The sequence below is a fragment of the Physeter macrocephalus genome, chromosome 9 (assembly GCF_002837175.3).
Source record: "Physeter macrocephalus isolate SW-GA chromosome 9, ASM283717v5, whole genome shotgun sequence".
Classification (NCBI taxonomy): Eukaryota; Metazoa; Chordata; class Mammalia; order Artiodactyla; family Physeteridae; genus Physeter; species Physeter macrocephalus.
This window is the reverse complement of record NC_041222.1, coordinates 28,639,408-28,657,731: the sequence shown is the minus strand read 5'-3', so window position 1 is coordinate 28,657,731 and position 18,324 is coordinate 28,639,408. Positions and strand designations below refer to the sequence as shown.

The 18,324-nt window shown below is 44.7% G+C and overlaps 1 protein-coding gene across 5 annotated transcripts in view; it reads left to right on the top strand.

The window, feature by feature from the left end:
• The window catches only part of RECK (reversion inducing cysteine rich protein with kazal motifs), an 83,846-nt gene extending 76,725 nt beyond the window's left edge, over window positions 1-7,121 (top strand). For all 5 annotated transcript variants that reach the window (XM_007127517.4, XM_024126430.3, XM_024126429.3 and 2 more), the window contains 5 exons: window positions 824-1,016; window positions 2,278-2,488; window positions 3,649-3,722; window positions 4,562-4,717; window positions 5,549-7,121. In XM_007127517.4, the coding sequence (XP_007127579.1) occupies window positions 824-1,016; window positions 2,278-2,488; window positions 3,649-3,722; window positions 4,562-4,717; window positions 5,549-5,770 (856 nt within the window). In that variant the 3' untranslated portion in view covers window positions 5,771-7,121. The remainder of the gene's footprint in view (window positions 1-823; window positions 1,017-2,277; window positions 2,489-3,648; window positions 3,723-4,561; window positions 4,718-5,548) is intronic.
• Window positions 7,122-18,324: the final 11,203 nt, after the last annotated feature.

Genomic DNA, 18,324 nt, shown 5'->3' with positions numbered 1-18,324 from the left:
TGGGTATCCTATTATTTCAAATACCCAGTAAAAGCTAAACATTTTCATAGGTCTTATCTTGTTATAGAAAATTATAAATACCCTTTATGGAAATGAGGGAGGCAAAAAGAGTCTAAAGAAGAAAAGAACCATCCTCCCTAACCCCTCTGAAGGAGTTCAGGGATTGAGAATGGAGCAAGGTTCAAGTATTACTAGGAAAACCCAGCTTCAGGGGGTGGCATTCTCTCAGTGATTCACTACCAGCCAGCATCAGGTCCTCAGCCTTGTAAGCAGAGAAACCTGAAATTTTCAGCACATACTGTGAAGCCTTCTCTTAAGATAGACTCATATTAGCCAAGCTGATAATTAAGCCTCTGAAAATGCTTCATTTATTATTAACGAGAAGGCCTCCAGCATTGGGCCCTAGCCCATTTGATGGCTTCATATCATGCCTCTTCCACCCCGAGCATACTTTGCTCCTGCTCTCGGGGTCCCCTGCCCTCTCCCCCAGCACCACAGGGTCTCAGGCATCACACCTTTGCTCTGCTGCTCCCTCAGCCTGGCAGGCCTTCATCCTCCTGGTTCTGCCTCCTCCCGGTGCTTTCTCCAGGCTCCCCAATCAGAATGACTCATTCCCACGATCATTTGGTGTGTGATTTTCTACCTGATAGCCTGCTTTACATGCACGCTCGACTCCCCACTCTCCATAAGCTCTTGGGCACAGGGACTGTTTCTGATTGCTCTCTTACTTTCTCCTCAGCCTCCTGTGCCCCGTCAGTGCTTTGCCAGCCCCACCATGGTCCCTTACGACATTGGCTCATGGTGCTGCGTTTGTGTTTTTCAGATGCATACCTAAACCACAAGTCTGCCTGACAACTTTTGATAAATTTGGATGTAGCCAGTATGAGTGTTTGCCAAGACAGCTCACCTGTGACCAGGTCCGAGATCCTGTTTGTGATACAAACCACATGGAGCACAGCAATCTCTGCACTTTGTACCAGAGAGGGAAAAGCCTATTATACAAAGGCCCGTGCCAGGTACCACTGTTTACCTGACAAACCCAAGTACACTGAGCATGAAATCAGCTTATGATCTTTTACACATGAATCAGCAGTGAGACCCCTTCAGGGTCTGCTGTGAATCCCGTCAAATCTAGAGCACTCAGTCCTCCACCAAAAATGAGCCATCCTGAGGCTGGCTTTTCCTCCTAACACTGGAGGGCCCCCTTGCTCATGTGTGAACCTTTGCACATCTAGTGTACAGAGCAAGAAGAGAGAGACTTCTTGCCCCCAACCATTAGGAAAAGAATTTAAAGTCTCACACCCCTGGCATTAGTCAGCAGCATCTTCACTTCCCCTAGTTCCGCGGGCCCTCATTAGAAAACAGCCCAGGAAGAATGCGAGGTAAAACAACGAAGAAAAGAGCTCTTTCCCCCCTCTTCCCACTGAAGTCCCACCTGAGGTATGAAAAGTGACTGAAAATTTCTCTGAAACTTAATGTTGTCTTACATCAGTTTATCTTTCAGTCTTTGAGGGTCGTGAAATCTGTATTCATGTTAAAAATAACCCCAAGGACAACCCCACTGAGGCCTCCCACAGCACCACTGATCTATGTGCTGGGCCCTCTGCCTGGGGGAAGCCCAGCCTTGGGCCAGCACCCCCTGCCAACAGCTGGCTGACACCGGACATGCTGGCTGCTCGTTTCCTGGTCTTCATTGTCGGAAAATCCCTTCAGCTCATCTCCCTGGGCTTGTTTCCCCTCAGAGATCATGTTCCAAGTGCACTGATACCTTTACTCTGAATTCCCAGTCTTCTCTTCCTGTTTTTCCCTGTTCCTGGCTTCAAGTTTTCTCTTCCATGTTCCTAACCTACCTCATGGATCCAGTCTGTCTGCTCTCCTGATCTCTCCACTCTTCCCTCTCCTTATCCCGTACCCAGCGTGAAATGATAAGGCCTCTGAATTTGCATGAAGATTGGTCTTGTTTTCTTCTAACAGGTTCTTCTGGAATAATGGTAGTCTGGTGGGAGGGAGGATTTTTATCTCATACCAGTTCACAGAGAATGAGTACCCAAGTCCCGGAGAGGCTGAGAAAAGTAATCTCTTCAATTCATCTTGGGACAGCCCTATTGCCCCCCAGCCCCACCCCATGTTTAGCAACCTCAGGAGCTTACTTCAGAGGGTCCAAGAATTTATACTGTCTTTTTTCCTTCCTGAAAATAGGGAGACCTACTCTGCACTCTTGGTTAGGAAAAGTGCACCCCAGACGTTTACAGGCTAAGTGTGCTTTCTTGCCCTCAGCCCTTCTGCAGAGCCCCAGAGCCCATCTGCGGGCACAACGGGGAGACCTACAGTAGCGTGTGTGCTGCCTACTCGGACCGGGTGGCGGTCGATTACTATGGGCCCTGCCAGGCCGTCGGCGTCCTCTCCGAGCACAGTTCCGTCACCGAGTGTGCTGCTGTGAAGTGTCCTTCACTCTCAGCGACCGAATGCAAACCCATCATCCCACCCGGTAGGCTGGCAGTATTTGGGGTGGGGCAGGGATGGAATTGGGAGGATTTGCGTATCTGTCTCCGTTGAGTGAGTCACTGAGAAGAGAGATAACTAGTGTGTTTAAACTCTTCAGTCTTGACTCCAGCTGATGCTGATTAGATGCATTACTGGGCTAACCTTAAAAACCTGTGGATCTGCCTTAGACATCATCTGGTCTGGTGATTTGAAAACAATGTGGAAAACTTTTTTCAATCCTGCCTTAAACATCAATATTTAATCGCTAGAATTGTGGTTATTAGTTCAAATGCATAGTATTTGCATATGATAAAGTTAATGAATAAGGAATTGGTCACTAATGAATGAATAATTGAACTAGTTTTGATGAACACAAACATTTGAAATTGAGAAAAACAGAAGATAGTTGTTGTCTTAGATTGGCCTTAGCATCTAGTTTAATTGTTTTGGTTGCATATTATCAAGAAAGTCTTGTTTCGTACAGGCTATTATAAGCGGTGACAATTTTCAAACAGCTTACCTTACAGTCTCATACTCTTCAGTTAAACAGAGGTGTCAGAAGAGACTTTATCCCAAGTCTGCACAGAACAGATTAATCTGGAGTCTAACAAGTTCATTCCTCTGTCCATGAACTCAGCTTCCACTATGTCCTAAACACCTTCTAGGCACTGGGGACACGGCAGTGCACAGAACAAAGCCTCTTTCCTCCTGGAGACCACGGTCTGACATTTTATTATGGTTTAACAGTTTAAAATAATTTTTTTTAATTAAATTTGAATTAAACACTCATGGAATCCCTGAAACACTTGCTCCTGTGTTTTGCAGACAGGAAACACTTGCCCGGGATCACACAGTGAGTTCTGAGCAGGGCAGGGTCTAGGCCCTGCCTGTCTTGAAAGGCCAGCTCTCTCTCTGCTGTATTAAACCACAGGTGCCCCACCTGAGAAGTAGCACGGAGGAAAGCAGGGATGGAGGAAGGATTTCGGTAAATGTATAGATTATAAGACTCCAGGTTGGTCAGGGAACATATCTAAAAGTGCAGTCATCAGGAAGGACTGCTGTGACTTTCCCAGCACAAAATGAAGGACTGGTCATTTCACCAACTATTATGAATTCTCTTTGTTTCTAATTCTGAACACACATAAAATGGTTTCTGTTATACAGGTGCTTGTTGCCCATTATGTGCTGGGATGTTAAGAGTTTTATTTGACAAAGAAAAACTGGATACTATTGCTAAGGTAAGTTGCTTTATGAGCCGTGTACTGTTGAAACCTTATCGATAAACCTGTCAATAGTCGTACAGACAGAATGGGTCATGACATTTATAGATGAAGAAACTAATTTGCACAGGAGCAACTTGCCCAAGGCCGTATAGTAGCTCACAACCAGGAGAACTGGGGTTTGAACTCAAGGTGTCTGGCTCCGTCCTGTGCTTCCCTCTACAGCCTGGCTGTGTGGTGACCTTGCTCTGCAATCCGTCAGCCCGGGCCTTTCTCAGAAAAGGTCCCCTGCCGGCATAGGGGAGGCAGACCAGGCAGCCAGGGACTGGTCACGCCCAGATGGTCTCAAGGTTGCCAGCCCTCACATGGTCCCCATTGCCACCGGGGGCTGCGTCCAGAACCGGCCACATTCCTCTGATGGTTTTGCCCCTTTCCCTTTGCTGTATCATCACTTTTTCTGCTTGCTGTTATAGAGACTCGTCTCTAGAAATGTAGCAGCCAACACCTGCCACTACCTAGAAAATTATGCCCATTTCTATGAAAACACCTGTATTTTTACAGGAAGGCTTTGTTTTCCTGTGGCGTCCAACTCAGAACTGTCCCTTAAAAAAGTGCTCCTGGTGAGAGTGTTTATCTCAGCCAGAAATCTCAACAGTCAGAAAAAAAAAAAAAAAAACCCATTGGAATGGGCTCTGTGGATATTTTAGAATTCAGCCAACAAGGCCCTGTTGGGGCCCAGCACTTAGGAGTTCCTTGGTTAAAAGAGCCTCTATGGCTTAGGCAAGGTGGCAAGGCAGCTTAGGCAGTAATAAGGAATTCTTCTTTTTTTCAGGTAATGAATTTTTTTCTCTCTCTAGGTGGCAAACAAAAAGCCAATAACAGTTCTGGAAATACTTCAGAAGATCCGCATGCATGTGTCTGTCCCACAGTGTGACGTATTTGGATACTTCAGCATTGAATCAGAAATTGTGATCCTGATCATTCCTGTGGATCATTATCCAAAAGCTTTGCAGGTGGGGTTCAGCACATGTTGTGCAACCATCCTGTTACTTTCAAGTTTGGAGGACTTGGGAGGGGGTGAGGGCAGGAGGAAGGAAAGCATGGCAGTCTCTGAGGGACGGAGCTGCACCAGGTTAGCAGCGGCCAGCAGAACGCAAAGGAGTGGGAGAGGGGAGAGGTTGAGATGCTGTGACTCAGAGAGTGCAGAGATGGAAGGCATCTGCTCATCGTCCAGACGAGGAGGCGGCTGAGGCCCAGGGAAGGCAGGGACTGACACAGGTCACGCAGTAACAAAGCCGGAACCAACTCCTGTCTCGCGAGGGCTGTGCTCCCACTGGGGAGGAGGAGCCCACCAGCGCTGGTCTTATGGGCCAGCTCACAATCTAGAGGTGAACTTCACTCAGGAGGCCCAAGTTTCAGCGTCAACATAGTGAGGGCTCCAGTGAAGGGGGTGAATACAGCCGTTTATAAACTGCCACAATTAGGAAGCTCATTAAGTCTAATTGCTTTCCTCCTGATGTGTGGGTGGGCATTGAAAGGCCACTCCCTGTGACTATGTTTAAGCATGAAAAGATAACTTCTAAGCGTGGAGAAGGGGTGAACAGGATTGTGGGAAAAGAAAGGGCAGTGGCAGTGTGGGTCATGGCTTTTTTCATTTGATTTCCATTGATGCAGTTATATTTTGTGTAATAAATTAAGACTATTAAAATGTTACTTTGGCTAAGAAAAGAAGGACAAAGAGAAAGCGTATTCCTGGTGTTGGGATATTTGTGGAATTTGTCTGACTTGACCTTTTCATGGATTCTGTGATTTTATATTAAAAGAATCTGATTATCCTCTCCCAGATTGAGGCTTGCAATAAGGAAGCAGAGAAGATCGAATCCCTTATCAACTCCGACAGCCCCACTCTGGCGGCCCACGTCCCTCTGTCCGCCCTCATCATTTCTCAGGTGCAGGTCTCCAGCGGCGTGCTTTCGGCCGCTGCCAGGGCCCAGCCTCCCTACCACTCCCACCTCTTCCTCCTCAGCCTGGGTCTCGCCTTGCACAGGGTCTGGACACACAACTGACTGCCCATGAAAAGTGCAAAAAATTCCTCGATCTAATCTTTCTACTTTGGAGAAGACGTACAGGACTGCTGGTTTATAGTTGAATAGTGGCCAAGTCAAAGCACTTGTCACCTCTAACCTCTATGCACCACACAGTATTTTTCTTAATCACCAGTGTTAGTAAGGGTTTTGTTTTGTTTCTACAAATGTTACAATACGTTCTTCCAAATACTAATGAAAAGAGGATGTCTCCTTCTGGCGGATCGCTGCCTTACAATTTACATTTTGCTCATTAGATGGGTCCCCCACTCTAAAACAAATTCTATATCATTGGTAAATGAGATGATCACATTTTAGAAAGATAACTCACTTTACTATGGGCTTTGTATCACAAAAATTTCATTTCCAAGTTCTTTTTAGTATTAAGGTGCCCCTAGAGTGTGTGTTTGTTTACAGATATTCCCTACTCTGTCTAGAAGTGAAAGGTCACAGCAAAGAGCCACTGCTATTAGAGTATGAAATAAAGATAAGGCATCTTTGGAATTATCATATAAATCATCGGGCAAATTTAATTTACAGAAATCTAATTCAGGAATCCATTTAATGTGGTAAGCAAAAGCAAGCTAAGTAAATGGCACTCATATAATATATTGTAAGCGACAGTCTCAGTGGTTCCTAATGTGTGTCTGTGACTTTTGTGAAAGGGAGAAGTTATATCCCATCAAAGCGACTTGTATTATGCATTTTTATATTAACCAGATGTATATTCTTTGGTATCATCCAAGTTAAATTTAGAGTTTCTAAAGATCGACCTTTAAACCAATTGCTGCTACTTATGTAATTGCCAAAAAGTGAAATAATTAGTAGTTCATGTAAATAATACATGATTTTTCTATTTTATTATGAAGAAGGTGAATAGCCATATTTGTAAAATGACAATCATGTGTGTTAACCCAGTACTTTCCGTTCATGAAGACACATTTGCTTTTTGTGATATGCACAGTGTAGATAAGTGTTCTGTTTGACTTTCTTTTTTGATATAGAATTATAAAGAATTGTGGTTTATATATTTAAAAGTGTCAATCTAAGTCTGAAAATGTTTGCATGTTGTCTAAGAAATTGAATACTTTGAATGTTTCACAGTTTGAAATAAGCTATTCAGTGTAATACTTCTTGTTTATATGCACCTAAACTTAGATTTTCCATGAAGTGTTTTTTTCAGTGTTATATGTACCTTCTGAAAAATATAGGGATATGCATATTATACCAAAATGTTGTTTAAAAGTGGGCACTTAAAGCTTTCAAAATTTCTCAGTGGTGATGTAGCATGTTTGTTGCAATTGCTTTTTCTATATAAATGTCTTCAATGCAATATACTGGAAATCTTTTCTATTTTAATAAAATAATTTTATATGATTATGTGTATTTCCAAGCAATGTGCACATTTTAAATGAAACCACTGATTACTCTTGGGCAAGCTATGTCCTTTGCTTTGGAATAAGAAGCTACGGGAGTGTTATTACTCCAAACCTGGGAGAGCGGAGCAGATGGAACAGAGCTGGTCAGAGCAGAGACCCAGGCATGACCAGAGGCCAGGCTGTGGCAGAAAGTCAAGTACAAAGACCCCAGCTTTAGGTCTTCAGGACCAAGAGAGCTTCAGGCCCTCCAAGACCAGGAACAGACTAGGGAGTTCTACTCCCCACTGCCTCGGCCCAATATTCCAGCCCCAGGATATGTCCTGGGAAAAAGAGAACTGATCAACAGGCCCAAAAGGTTCTGTCAATCAGCAGAGGCTAAAGCCCCAAACCTCCATCTTGCTCCCATCACATGTCTGCTGTGGGTCAGTTGCACTTCTTCTCTATACTGTCTTCACTTCTGGACCCACCCAGTGTCCTCACAAAGAGAAGAAGGAGACGAAGAAAACCACAACTGGCCCTTAGGTCTCTGCTCAGAAGTGACACTGTCGTTTCTGCCTACGTCTTACCAGCCCAAGCAAGTCACTCCCGAGTTCAAAAGGTAGGGATGTATCGTCTTCTGGTGTGTGTGTGTGTGTGTGTGTGTGTGTGTGTGTGTGTGTGTGTTGGCGGGAGGCAGTAGGGAAGGAGCTGGGGGCGGGACCATGAGTATTTTGAACAATGACACAGTATACTGCAGAGGCCCTTTCTCATCAGGATAGGACAATAGCCAGGACTGACTAAATTTCGTATTAAAAAAGCAGTAGAATGAGAGAGGTGCTTGGGTTTGGGGGAGGGGGAATATCAAGGGAGGAAAAGATCTAAAGGTTGGTCCTGCCCTGAGGACACAATCACACAATCATGATAACTCTGACGATAGATAGTCACTGGCCAAACAAGCCCAGTGCTGGTCAATTCAGGAGATGGCGCTCCTCACTGGCCAGTGGCTGTGGTGATCACAACCAGGCTGCCTCATGGACAGGGTGTCAATGGCTTCCTGGCCTTGAAGCAGGACAGAGCCCCTGCTGGTTGGCTCTGCTCAAGTGTGTCAGGCAGGCTAGTAGAGGCCCTGTGGGAGACAGACTGTGGGAGAGAGAGAAATGAGGCCCATGCGCCCCTGTAATTCTGCCAGGGCCTAGTAGCGGGGGGGCCTGGAAGTCCAGGAGAAAACGGTTCTGCAGGATGGGGACAATTTAGCAGGTCAGGTAACTGCATGAAAAGGGGACTCCAGAGAAAGATTCAGAGGCTCCTATGGCCATGGGTGATGAGGCCAAGGCACTAGGAAACAGATGAGATGGCCCCCTATCCAGCCTACAGGAAGTAATTGGACAGGAATGGACCCTAGGAGAGTGATAGGCCTGGCCTGGGTCACATGCTCACCTCTGTGGCAGAGAAGGAAAATCAGGAGAGCTTCAGCCCCACCTAAACCAGATGGAATGGATTTCTCACAGGAAACAGCTCAGTTCCTAGAAGAAACCTTCTGCTAGATGTGTCCTCTGGGGTGTGTGCATCTCTCACAGGCCGTTAGCCCCCAAACCAGTTCAGCCTGGGAGCACACAGCTATGCTTCGCCCTCAGGCCTGGCGCACACCTGGAGCTGTCAAACCATCAGCCACCAGAGCCCAGGAACAACCAACAGGGTCCCTGTGAGACCGACCTATTGAAATAGGGAATTATCCAAAGTGATTGATAATAAAGTAATTGTTATCCACAGAGCAAAAGTGCCAACAAAAAGGAGAGAGTGATGAGTGCAGAAATTTTAAATCAGTGCAAAAAAGAAGCAAGCCAACTTGGGAAGATTTTGCTTGCCTTCTGGATGCCTCGCTCCAGAACAAGCTCTATCAGGGAGCTTCCCAAGGGCTCCAGGACAGAGGACCCAGGCTTAAGACTTGATTGTCACTGGATGACACTAAATTGTTAGTCTCTCCTAAGTCATTTTTCTGTAAACCAGGGACAGCAAATGCATGTCATTCATGCCACCAAATCGTCATTTGATGTCCATGGTATAACGATCAGGGCTCCGTCATGGTCTCCTGGTGGTTGTCTCTGCTCCAAGCCGAGCTTCAAGCACAGCGTTCTGAGCAAGAAAAAAAGGGGACGAGAGTCGTGGTGCCTTCTTTTCCTGCCAGCGCCTCTTATGAGTAAGAAAAAAAATCTCTCAGAAATCCCTCAACAGTTGTCCCTTGTATTTCCTTCAGGATCAGGTCATATTCCCAAGCCTACTCAGTTGGCTAAGGGGAGCAGGATAGCCATAGCTGGCTAGTCAGGGGCTGCACATACTGCTGCCCCAGCCAAGTCGAGGTGCAGGAGGACAAGAGTAAGATGGTCAAGGCCGCCAACAGCATTTGCCTTAAGATAAAGCCAGTTTTTTACAGTCTCAACTTGTTAGAGTATAAATATGAAAAGTTTTGTTTTTCCAGTAACTGCCCCCGGCTGTTCTAGGTGGACCCCTATTTCTAACTAGGTAGTGGAACCCCATAAGAACAACTGTCTGATTTCATAACTTTAGTGCTTTCCTCCAGTTACTTAAACAGCCTCACTTCATTTCTCAGGCCTCTGTCCTGGTTATCTTAAGTCTTCAATCCCATATCCAATGCGAAGGCCTCTTCCACCTCCTCTGGCCTAGATGCTTGCTTAGAGTAGGGGGCGTGGCAGGGATGGTCTTTTTGCAGCCAACAGAGGCAAGGCTTACTTCTCAGTGCATCGGTGAGCTTATCATGGTGTCACTAGAGGCGTCAGTCACAGACATTAGGATGTCTTCAGTACAAACTGTGGGACATTAGTTTCTAGTAAGAAAACTTGTCAACCAAGAGCTGAGTGGTCTTGCCCTCAGCTATGGTTTGCCTGTACAAGACAGGAATAGGTAACCTAATAGTACAATGTGTCATGGGAAGTGTGAGGAGAGGGAGAGAAAATCTAATGAGCAGACAGAAGGCTTCCCAGGGCGCTTGATTTGAGCTGGGCCTGGTGGAAATAGGGATGCTCTGCCAGATTGCTCTGAGGTGAGGCATTCTAAGTAGAAGGTACGGCTTAAGCAAAGATACAGAAGCAGGAGAGTCTGGGTCCGTCCCAGTGGTAGCGCAGTGGAGCTGACAACTTGGGGAGGGGTGGTGAGGGAAGGTATAAGGCAGGTCATGTGTGCAGCCTTGAATGCCAGACCAGAATGGCACCCAAAGCCTCTGGCCTTGCCTTCCCAGCTACACTGGCCGACTGGATAGCTCCAGTGTACGTAGGACCGTGGCCGTCCAACTTCAGTGTCCAGAGAGACCTTCAGGATCACCCACTGATCTTGTTATGGGGCTGTGCTCCCTTCCCCTCTGTCCTGTGAACATCCTGGACTCTACTGAGGAAACATTAACTGAGCCTGGCTGGGTGCCAGGCTTCCCCTCGGCCTGGTACCCTCCCTCAGGGTTCAGCCTGGGTCTGTTTCAGCTCCACCTTGGGAAGAAAGTTAAACCCGCCAACAACGCTGATAGTCTTGACACAGAATCCATAGAAGACATTTTATTTTCCTTCATTTGATTGAATGGTTTTCCTCTAGCCCTGGCTGATGGGAGTCGAACCCACACATTCCCACAGAGGGAACTGTATTTCTCAAAGGGACCAGAGGCCCTGCTCCTCTCGCCCTCCCTCCCAGCTGCGTGTGAGCTTTGCCAGGCGAGGGAAAGGGAACGCTGAGGGATCATTCCTAAGGAAATTGCTTTCCCCAGTCCAGCAGTCTTGGAGCTGGGGAGCAGACATCCATTTTGTACACAGAGGGCAGTAGACCCAGAAAGCAATATTAGCCCAGGGTCACACTGCGAGTCCGGACAGAGCCAAGCCTGAGGCCTGGTCTGGGCTTTCCCTGGCACAAGGCGGCCGGGCAGGATTTGTGCTTCTCAGGGATGGAGACAGCCATGCAGGAGAGCTCCGTGAAGGTGGACCCCAGGAGTGGCCTGAGTGAACTCGGTTCAGCATCAGGTCAGGCTGAAAATGCAGGCACCTGAGTGCGGTCTGACAGGTCCAAGGAGCAACAGGGATCATAGAAGTAACAGACACAGCTCTCCTGCCCTTTCTGTGACAGAAAACGGTACACAGAGAGGGCACGTGCTGAGTCTAAGGTCTGGTTAGGTTCTCAGGAAGTTAGGCTGGTGGGGGTAAGGGTAAGGCAGGAAGCCTTCCCATGGGGAAGCGTGTTAACACCCCTGCCCCCAGCTCCACCCACTCTTTCATTTTTCCTAAGTGAAATGCTATTGTTTTCTTAATGTAAAAAATAACCTGTGTGCATTCCCCCAAATACCTGGAAATATACACAAAGGAAAAAGTCACCCTCAATGCACCTTCCTTCCCCTGCCTCTACAAATGAGCGCAGAATCCTTCTAGAGCTGTCTCTGTACCTAGTTGGGGCAGGGTCCTTCCTCTGTGTGCTTGGGAGCACAGGTGGTTACCTCAGGATCATGGTTTCATATCTGGGACGTTGCCTGCTGGTTGGCACTTCCCTGCCTAATGGTTCACAGGTGGAAGCTGCATCTCGGCCAGAACCTCGCCAGGTCATCAGCTGTCCTATTCCTGAAGACTGCCTCACTGTTTCCCTGACAATCTCCCTCTGACCTCTACTGGAGATGTGAGCCGCAGTTTTACTAAGGAGTCATGGAGGCATTTATGTTGGTCAAGACCCAGCAGGAAAACAGGTGGCCCACCCAAATCAGGATAATTTGAGGAAGGCTTAATAAAGGGACTATTTACAAAGGTGTGAGCAGGATGTAAGAAACCACAGGAAGAGTGCAGGGCATGAGCTATAACATGGGGCTGTTAGCACCCCTTGGCCCAAATCAGTGAGGTTGTTACCAGAACCCAGGGGGAGTGCTGCATGGAGCAGGCGTCCTGCCCCTCCCTCAGGTCTCCTCCCATTGCTGAACCCTGTCAGAAGCCAGAGGACAAGGGAGCCTGCTGCACTTATACAGGTCAGCCTTCCCAGCAGAGAGCAGGGCGCAGAGTCAATTTAGGGAAGGAAGTGGAGCGAAAGAAGACACCAGCACAACAGACCAGGGCAATGCCAAGTAAGAGGACGGGAGATGTGACAGTAGCTGCCCCCTCCTTCCAGTGCACCCCCCTCTTGATTTAAACTTCTGGAGGGGTTCCGCTGAGCACGCCTACCTTCCGGACCTCACTCAGCCTCCTCAGTTCCTCTCTATCCTCCTCTCATAGCCCTTCTTCATGCCCACATTTCCCAGACTCTCTCCGCAGCTCCCCGAGGATCCCCACCACTCCACGACCTAGAAAGGATCCAGGCCTTCTGCCCCTTCCTGAGTCACACAAACGCGCTCCCAGCCTGTAGCGCTCCAGACAGGAGCAGAGTTACGGGCTGCGCTTGTTCAGGCTATGGCAGAACACTTCCCCTCCCAAGCAGAGGACCAGGCTTCAGGATCCAGCTCACCTTCCCCATCAGCAAGGAGCTGCCCAAGGGCAAGTACCCTCCTCAACGTGAGTATTCATTTTCTTCCTAAAGCAGCCCAGTCTGTCGCATGTAAAAAAGGGACAAAATCCTCATAATAAAATGAATTTGATCATGTGTCTAGTGAAGTAAGTCTATACTTGGGTGCTTTTAAAATGGGTTGCTGGCTTTCTGGGGTCTCTATTATAACGGCACTAATTCCATTCATGAGGACTCTACCTTCATGACCTAATCACCTCCCAAAGGCCCCACCTCCAAATTCCAGCATATTGGGGGATTAGGTTTCAACATATGAATTTCAGCAGGACACAAACATTGTCTACAGCAATACAGTTATCAGTAAGAAGGGATTTTCCTTGAAGTCCCTTTATTTTCAATCAAAGAAGTATCAAGTGATAAGTCACGGGGACTTCCCTGGTGGTCCAGTGGTTAAGAATCCACCTTCCAATTCAGAGGACAAGGGTTTGATCCCTGGTTGGGGAACTAAGATCCCACATGCCGCGGGGCAACTAAGCCACGACTAAAGAAGCCCATGTTCCGCAGCTAGAGAAGCCTGCGCACCGCAATGAAGAGCCTGTGTACGCAATGAAGAAAAGACCCAGTGCAGCCAAAAAAAAAAGTAATAAGTCACTATCTATAGACACTTTTCCCAGCCCTTTGATGGTGAAGCTTCTCTCTACTGGTTTCCAAGCTCTGGGCAGAGAGTCGGGTGTGTCCCCTCTCTTAAGAAGAGGATACAGTAAGAGACTCATCTAGAGTTTGGCTCCATTGATATGCTGTGGCGACTGCTTCTCTCCCTTCCACCTTCTTACCTTCCTTTGCTTATCCAAGTTTGACAGCGATGTCATCTAACTACAGCTTTTCTTTCCATCTGGAACACTGAGAGATTAATTTGGTCTGTATGTTAACAGGAATACTATACTACAAATCAGCAAAATGTAAAATCTAGCAAACACTCCATGCTTGGTTATATCTTACATCTATTATCTCATGGAACTAGTATAGCTTAAGCCTTGTGTATCATGCTCTTCTACTGACGGTTACCACTGGAAGAATTATCATGTGAAAAATGACAAAGAATGACCAAGAAGGTTCTTAGACCATTTTCTCAAGATTGTCCAAGGATTCCTTTCACACAAGCATAGTGGTCAAATGTTTTAAATGAACTACCTCATGCAATTCTCACAACCTCTCTCTAAGTTAAATAGTATTATTAATATCATTTACAGTTGATGCAATTAAGGCTTGAGGAGATTAAATAATTTCTCCAAGGTCACATGGCTGCTAAGTAGCAGAGTAGGGATGTTTTGAACTTAGGTCTAATTCAAAGCTATACTCATATTTATTATACTGTGTATTTTCCTCTAAGTACAGCTTTGGCTGCATCCCATGTATTTTCTAACAACAATAACAAAGAAAGCCTAACCCAATAAAATAAGGAGATTTTCTGCCAAGGTTTTTCTTTCCCCCACTTTTCTTTGCCATGGCCTTCTACCCATTGAACTATTACAATGAATTTTTTATTCCAAATAACTCTGCAGATCAAGACCCAAAGGCTGAAGGGCTTAAAGCATTATACATATCTTAAACCATAGTTTAGGGAAGAATTCATAAGAATATAAGACTTGAGACACTGAGAAGGGCTGAATCATGGAGTGCATCACACTCTGGGGAAATATTTAGGACAGAAACAAAATTTCCCTTTCTGAAAAGGGAGCTATGGTAAACATCTTCTGGGTTTCGGCTGCTCAGTATGTAGAGAAGTCTCTGTATGAGTGTAAAAGATCTTGTATCTAACTATGGAAGCTGAAGGGGGGCAGGCATTCCTCTGTTCTCTTTCTGAAAGCTTGTGTGAAGGCACATGACTCAGGATCAGCCAAATAGATGCTCCTGCCCAAGGATCTGAGTCTGGAAGAGTTGACCCAGAGGTGTAGAGAGGGGCCAGGAAAGGTTCTGGATTGCTTGAATATTTACCCCCAAGAGACTAAAATAGATGTGACTGAGTTTCTGTCAATATGCAAGTTTAAGTTTTCTACCATCAGCAGAATTTGGACTAGATCCATACAGAGAAAAAGTTACCTTATTACGTATCTAAATTGGGACTGTGAAATATTACACACACAAAAATAAATGATTTTTAAAGAGTGCTTTTAAGTAGCATCTCATTTAATTTAAAAAAAATCCTCTAAGATAGGTATTACTGTTTTCATTTCAAGCACCTGGATCACAATCAGTCAGTGGGCAGCAGAGCCAGAACATGGATTTGGGCCACATGACTTCAAGTCCATGCCCCAGGCTCTTAACTGAGTATTCTAATTGCCATTCATCTCTGAACACCTGTTTTGACTTCACCTTTCAGTGCTCTAGGAGGGATTTTAAAATTTTTCTAAATAGTTCAAAATTTTTCAGTTAATCTTTTGTTAAATTTTAGTGTTATCATATTGTGTTCAGAAAATTTAACTGAACAGTTTTTACTTTCGGGAATTTATCATGGTTTACTTTAAGGTCTAATATTTGGTCAACCTTGTATTTGTTCCATAGAAATTTGAAAATAACGTTATCAAATAGAAATGGTCTTAACACAAATTAAACGACAGATATTGTCAGACTGGATAAAAAGAAAGACCCAACTACATCTTGTCAACTACAAGCTGGCCATTTTTAATGTAAAGAAACAGCTGTGTTAAAAGTTAAAGAATGGAGTGGTGGTAAACATTTCTACAGTGCTTAATATTGTCAAGAACTGTTCTAAGTACTCTTCACATGTATTAGATTTAGTGTGAACAATGTTGCAATAAAGCAAAAAGTATACAGTTTTTGCCTATGTGTGCAAATTTTGTCTTTTGTATACCAGTCAATATATACAACCTTCCAAATAAGTCAATATCAAGTTTTATGCCAATAAGGCTATAATTCTATAAAACACAAAAGCAAAATGGTGTTTTGCTATGTAAAACAGTAGTCTTCTGGGTTGCTGAAAGAAGGAAGAAAAAGTTAAAGGATGGAAATTAAATGAACCTACTAACACTAATTAAAAGAAAGCTAGAATGACTATATTGATATCAGACAATGTAGGGATTTCACAGGAAGGAGTATTGCCAGAGATAGTGTCCTTGCATAATGACAAAGGAGTTAGTTTATCAAAATGATACATGAATTGTCAATATTTATGCTCCTTATTTGGAGTATTACCTTTTTATTTAAAGGTTCAAAGTACATGAAGCAAAACTGATTAGAATATAGAGGAGAAACAGACAAATTTACAATTATAGCTGAAACTTTCAACATCTCTCAATATTTGATAGAACAAGTAGACAAAAAATCAGTAAGGATATAATAGACTTGAACAACACTATAATCAACTTTATTAATTAGCATTTGTGGAATATTCTACCCAATAACAACAGAATACACAATCTTTTCAAGGGTACACAGAATATTTACCAAGATAAGTCACATTCTGGGCCATAAAACAACTCTCAGTAAGTGTAATAAAAGTTTGAAATCATTAAACAATATTGTTTCCCAAACATTTAGAAACTAAATAGCATTTTAATTTTCTTTTTTGGCTGTGTTGGGTCTTCGTTGCTGTGCGTGGGCTTTCTCTAGTTGCAGCGAGCAGGGGCTACTCTTCATTGCGGTGCATGGGCTTCTCTTGTTGTGGAGCATGGGCTCTAGGCTTGCGGGCAGCACGCGGGCTCAGTAGTTGTGGGACACAGGCTTAGCTGCTCCGCAGCATGGTCTGGGATCTTCCCAGACCAGGGATCGAACCCGTGTCCCCTGCATTGGCAGGCGGATTATTAACCGCTGCGCCACCAGGGAAGTCCCTAAATAACATTTTTAAATAACCCATAAGTCACCGGGAATAAGTCACGAGGGAAGTCAGAAATTATTTTGAACTGAATGAAAATGAAAACACAACATATCAAATTTGGTGACATGCAGCTAAAGACAGTCTTAGAGGGAAATTTATAGCACTAAATGCTTATGTTAGAAAAGAAGAAAGGCTTACTCAGACTTCCCTGGTGGTGTGGTGGTTAACACGGGTTCGAGCCTCGGTCCAGGAAGATCCCACATGCCGTGGAGCAACTAAGCCCATGCACCACAATTACTGAGCCTGTGCTCTAGAGTCCACGAGCCACAACTACTGAACCTGTGTGCCACAACTACTGAAGCCTGCGCACCTAGAGCCTGTGCTCCACACCAAAGACAAGCCACCGCAATGAGAAGCCCACGTACCTCAACGAAGAGTAGCCCCCGCTTGCCGCAACTAGAGAAAGCCCGCGGGCAGCAACAAAGACCCAACGCAGACAAAAATTAATTAATTAACTATTTTAAAATAAGAAGAAAGTCTTAAAATTAGTGACCTCAGCTTGCACCTTAAGAAACTGGAAAAAGAAGAACAAATTAAACCCAAAGTAAGCATATATATATATATATATATATATATATATATATATATATATATACACATATATATTTATAAAGAGAAATCAATGAAATTGTAAATGGGAAAACAATAGTGAAAATCAATTAACCCAAAAGCTGTTTTTCTGAGATCAATAGTACAGTTGATTCTCATTATTTGCAGTAACTATGCTTTATAAAGTTGCCGGGAACACTGAATTAGAGAATACCGAACGATTGCTCCTAGAGAAAGTACAGGGTTAGGTTCCTGTGAGCTTCTAGTCACATTTTTTTTGTCCGACAATCAATAATAACCCTGATTTATGTGTGTCTCTGTTTAAAGACATTCTATTTAATATATACTGTTGATTCGTCAACATTGGACTCATGGCCAATAGCACTATACCTCATGCCTGAAAGAAACTTATCTAATGTACATTTTCTTCTTAAGGCACACCACAGCTTTCTTGCACTTAGGAACACTAAACAGCACTTCAGCACTTCACTTGGGGGTCATTTTAAGGAGGAAAATCACCACCACCACCACCACCAAGAAAAAGTTACCAAAGCTCACTCAAGAAGAAATAGATCATCTGAAAGTTTCTATATCCATTAATAAAGCTGAATTTATCATTTAAACCACCCCTCCAAAAAAGGACCTCCATGCCTAGATGGCTTCACTGATGATTTGAAGCAAATATTTAAGAAACTACTAATTCTATACAAACTTCCAGAAAACAGGAGAACCCTTCCCAACTTATTTTATAAGGCCAGCATTACCCTGATACCCAAGTCTGAAAAAGACATTACAAGAATAGAAAACTAACTATAGACCAACATTCTACAAAACATATCTGAGAGGGATTAAAGAAGATATAAATAAATGGAAAGATATACCATGCTGGTGGATCAGCAAACTCAATATTGTTAAGAGGTAACAGTTCTTCCCAAGTTTATCTATAAATTCAAGGCAATCCCAATCAAAATCTCAGCAGGCTATTTTTAGTTGTTTTGTTTTAAAGTAATCGACAAGCTGATTTTTTAATTTACATGGAAATAAAAGGGACTTAAAAGGAACAAAATAGGGCTTCCCTGGTGGCGCAGTGGTTGAGAGTCCACATGCCGATTCAGGGGACACGGGTTCGTGCCGCGGTCCGGGAAGATCCCACACTTCGCGGAGCAGCTAGGCCCGTGAGCCATGGCCGCTGAGCCTGCGCGTCCGGAGCCTGCGCGTCCGGAGCCTGCGCTCTGCAACGGGAGAGGCCACAACAGAGAGACGCC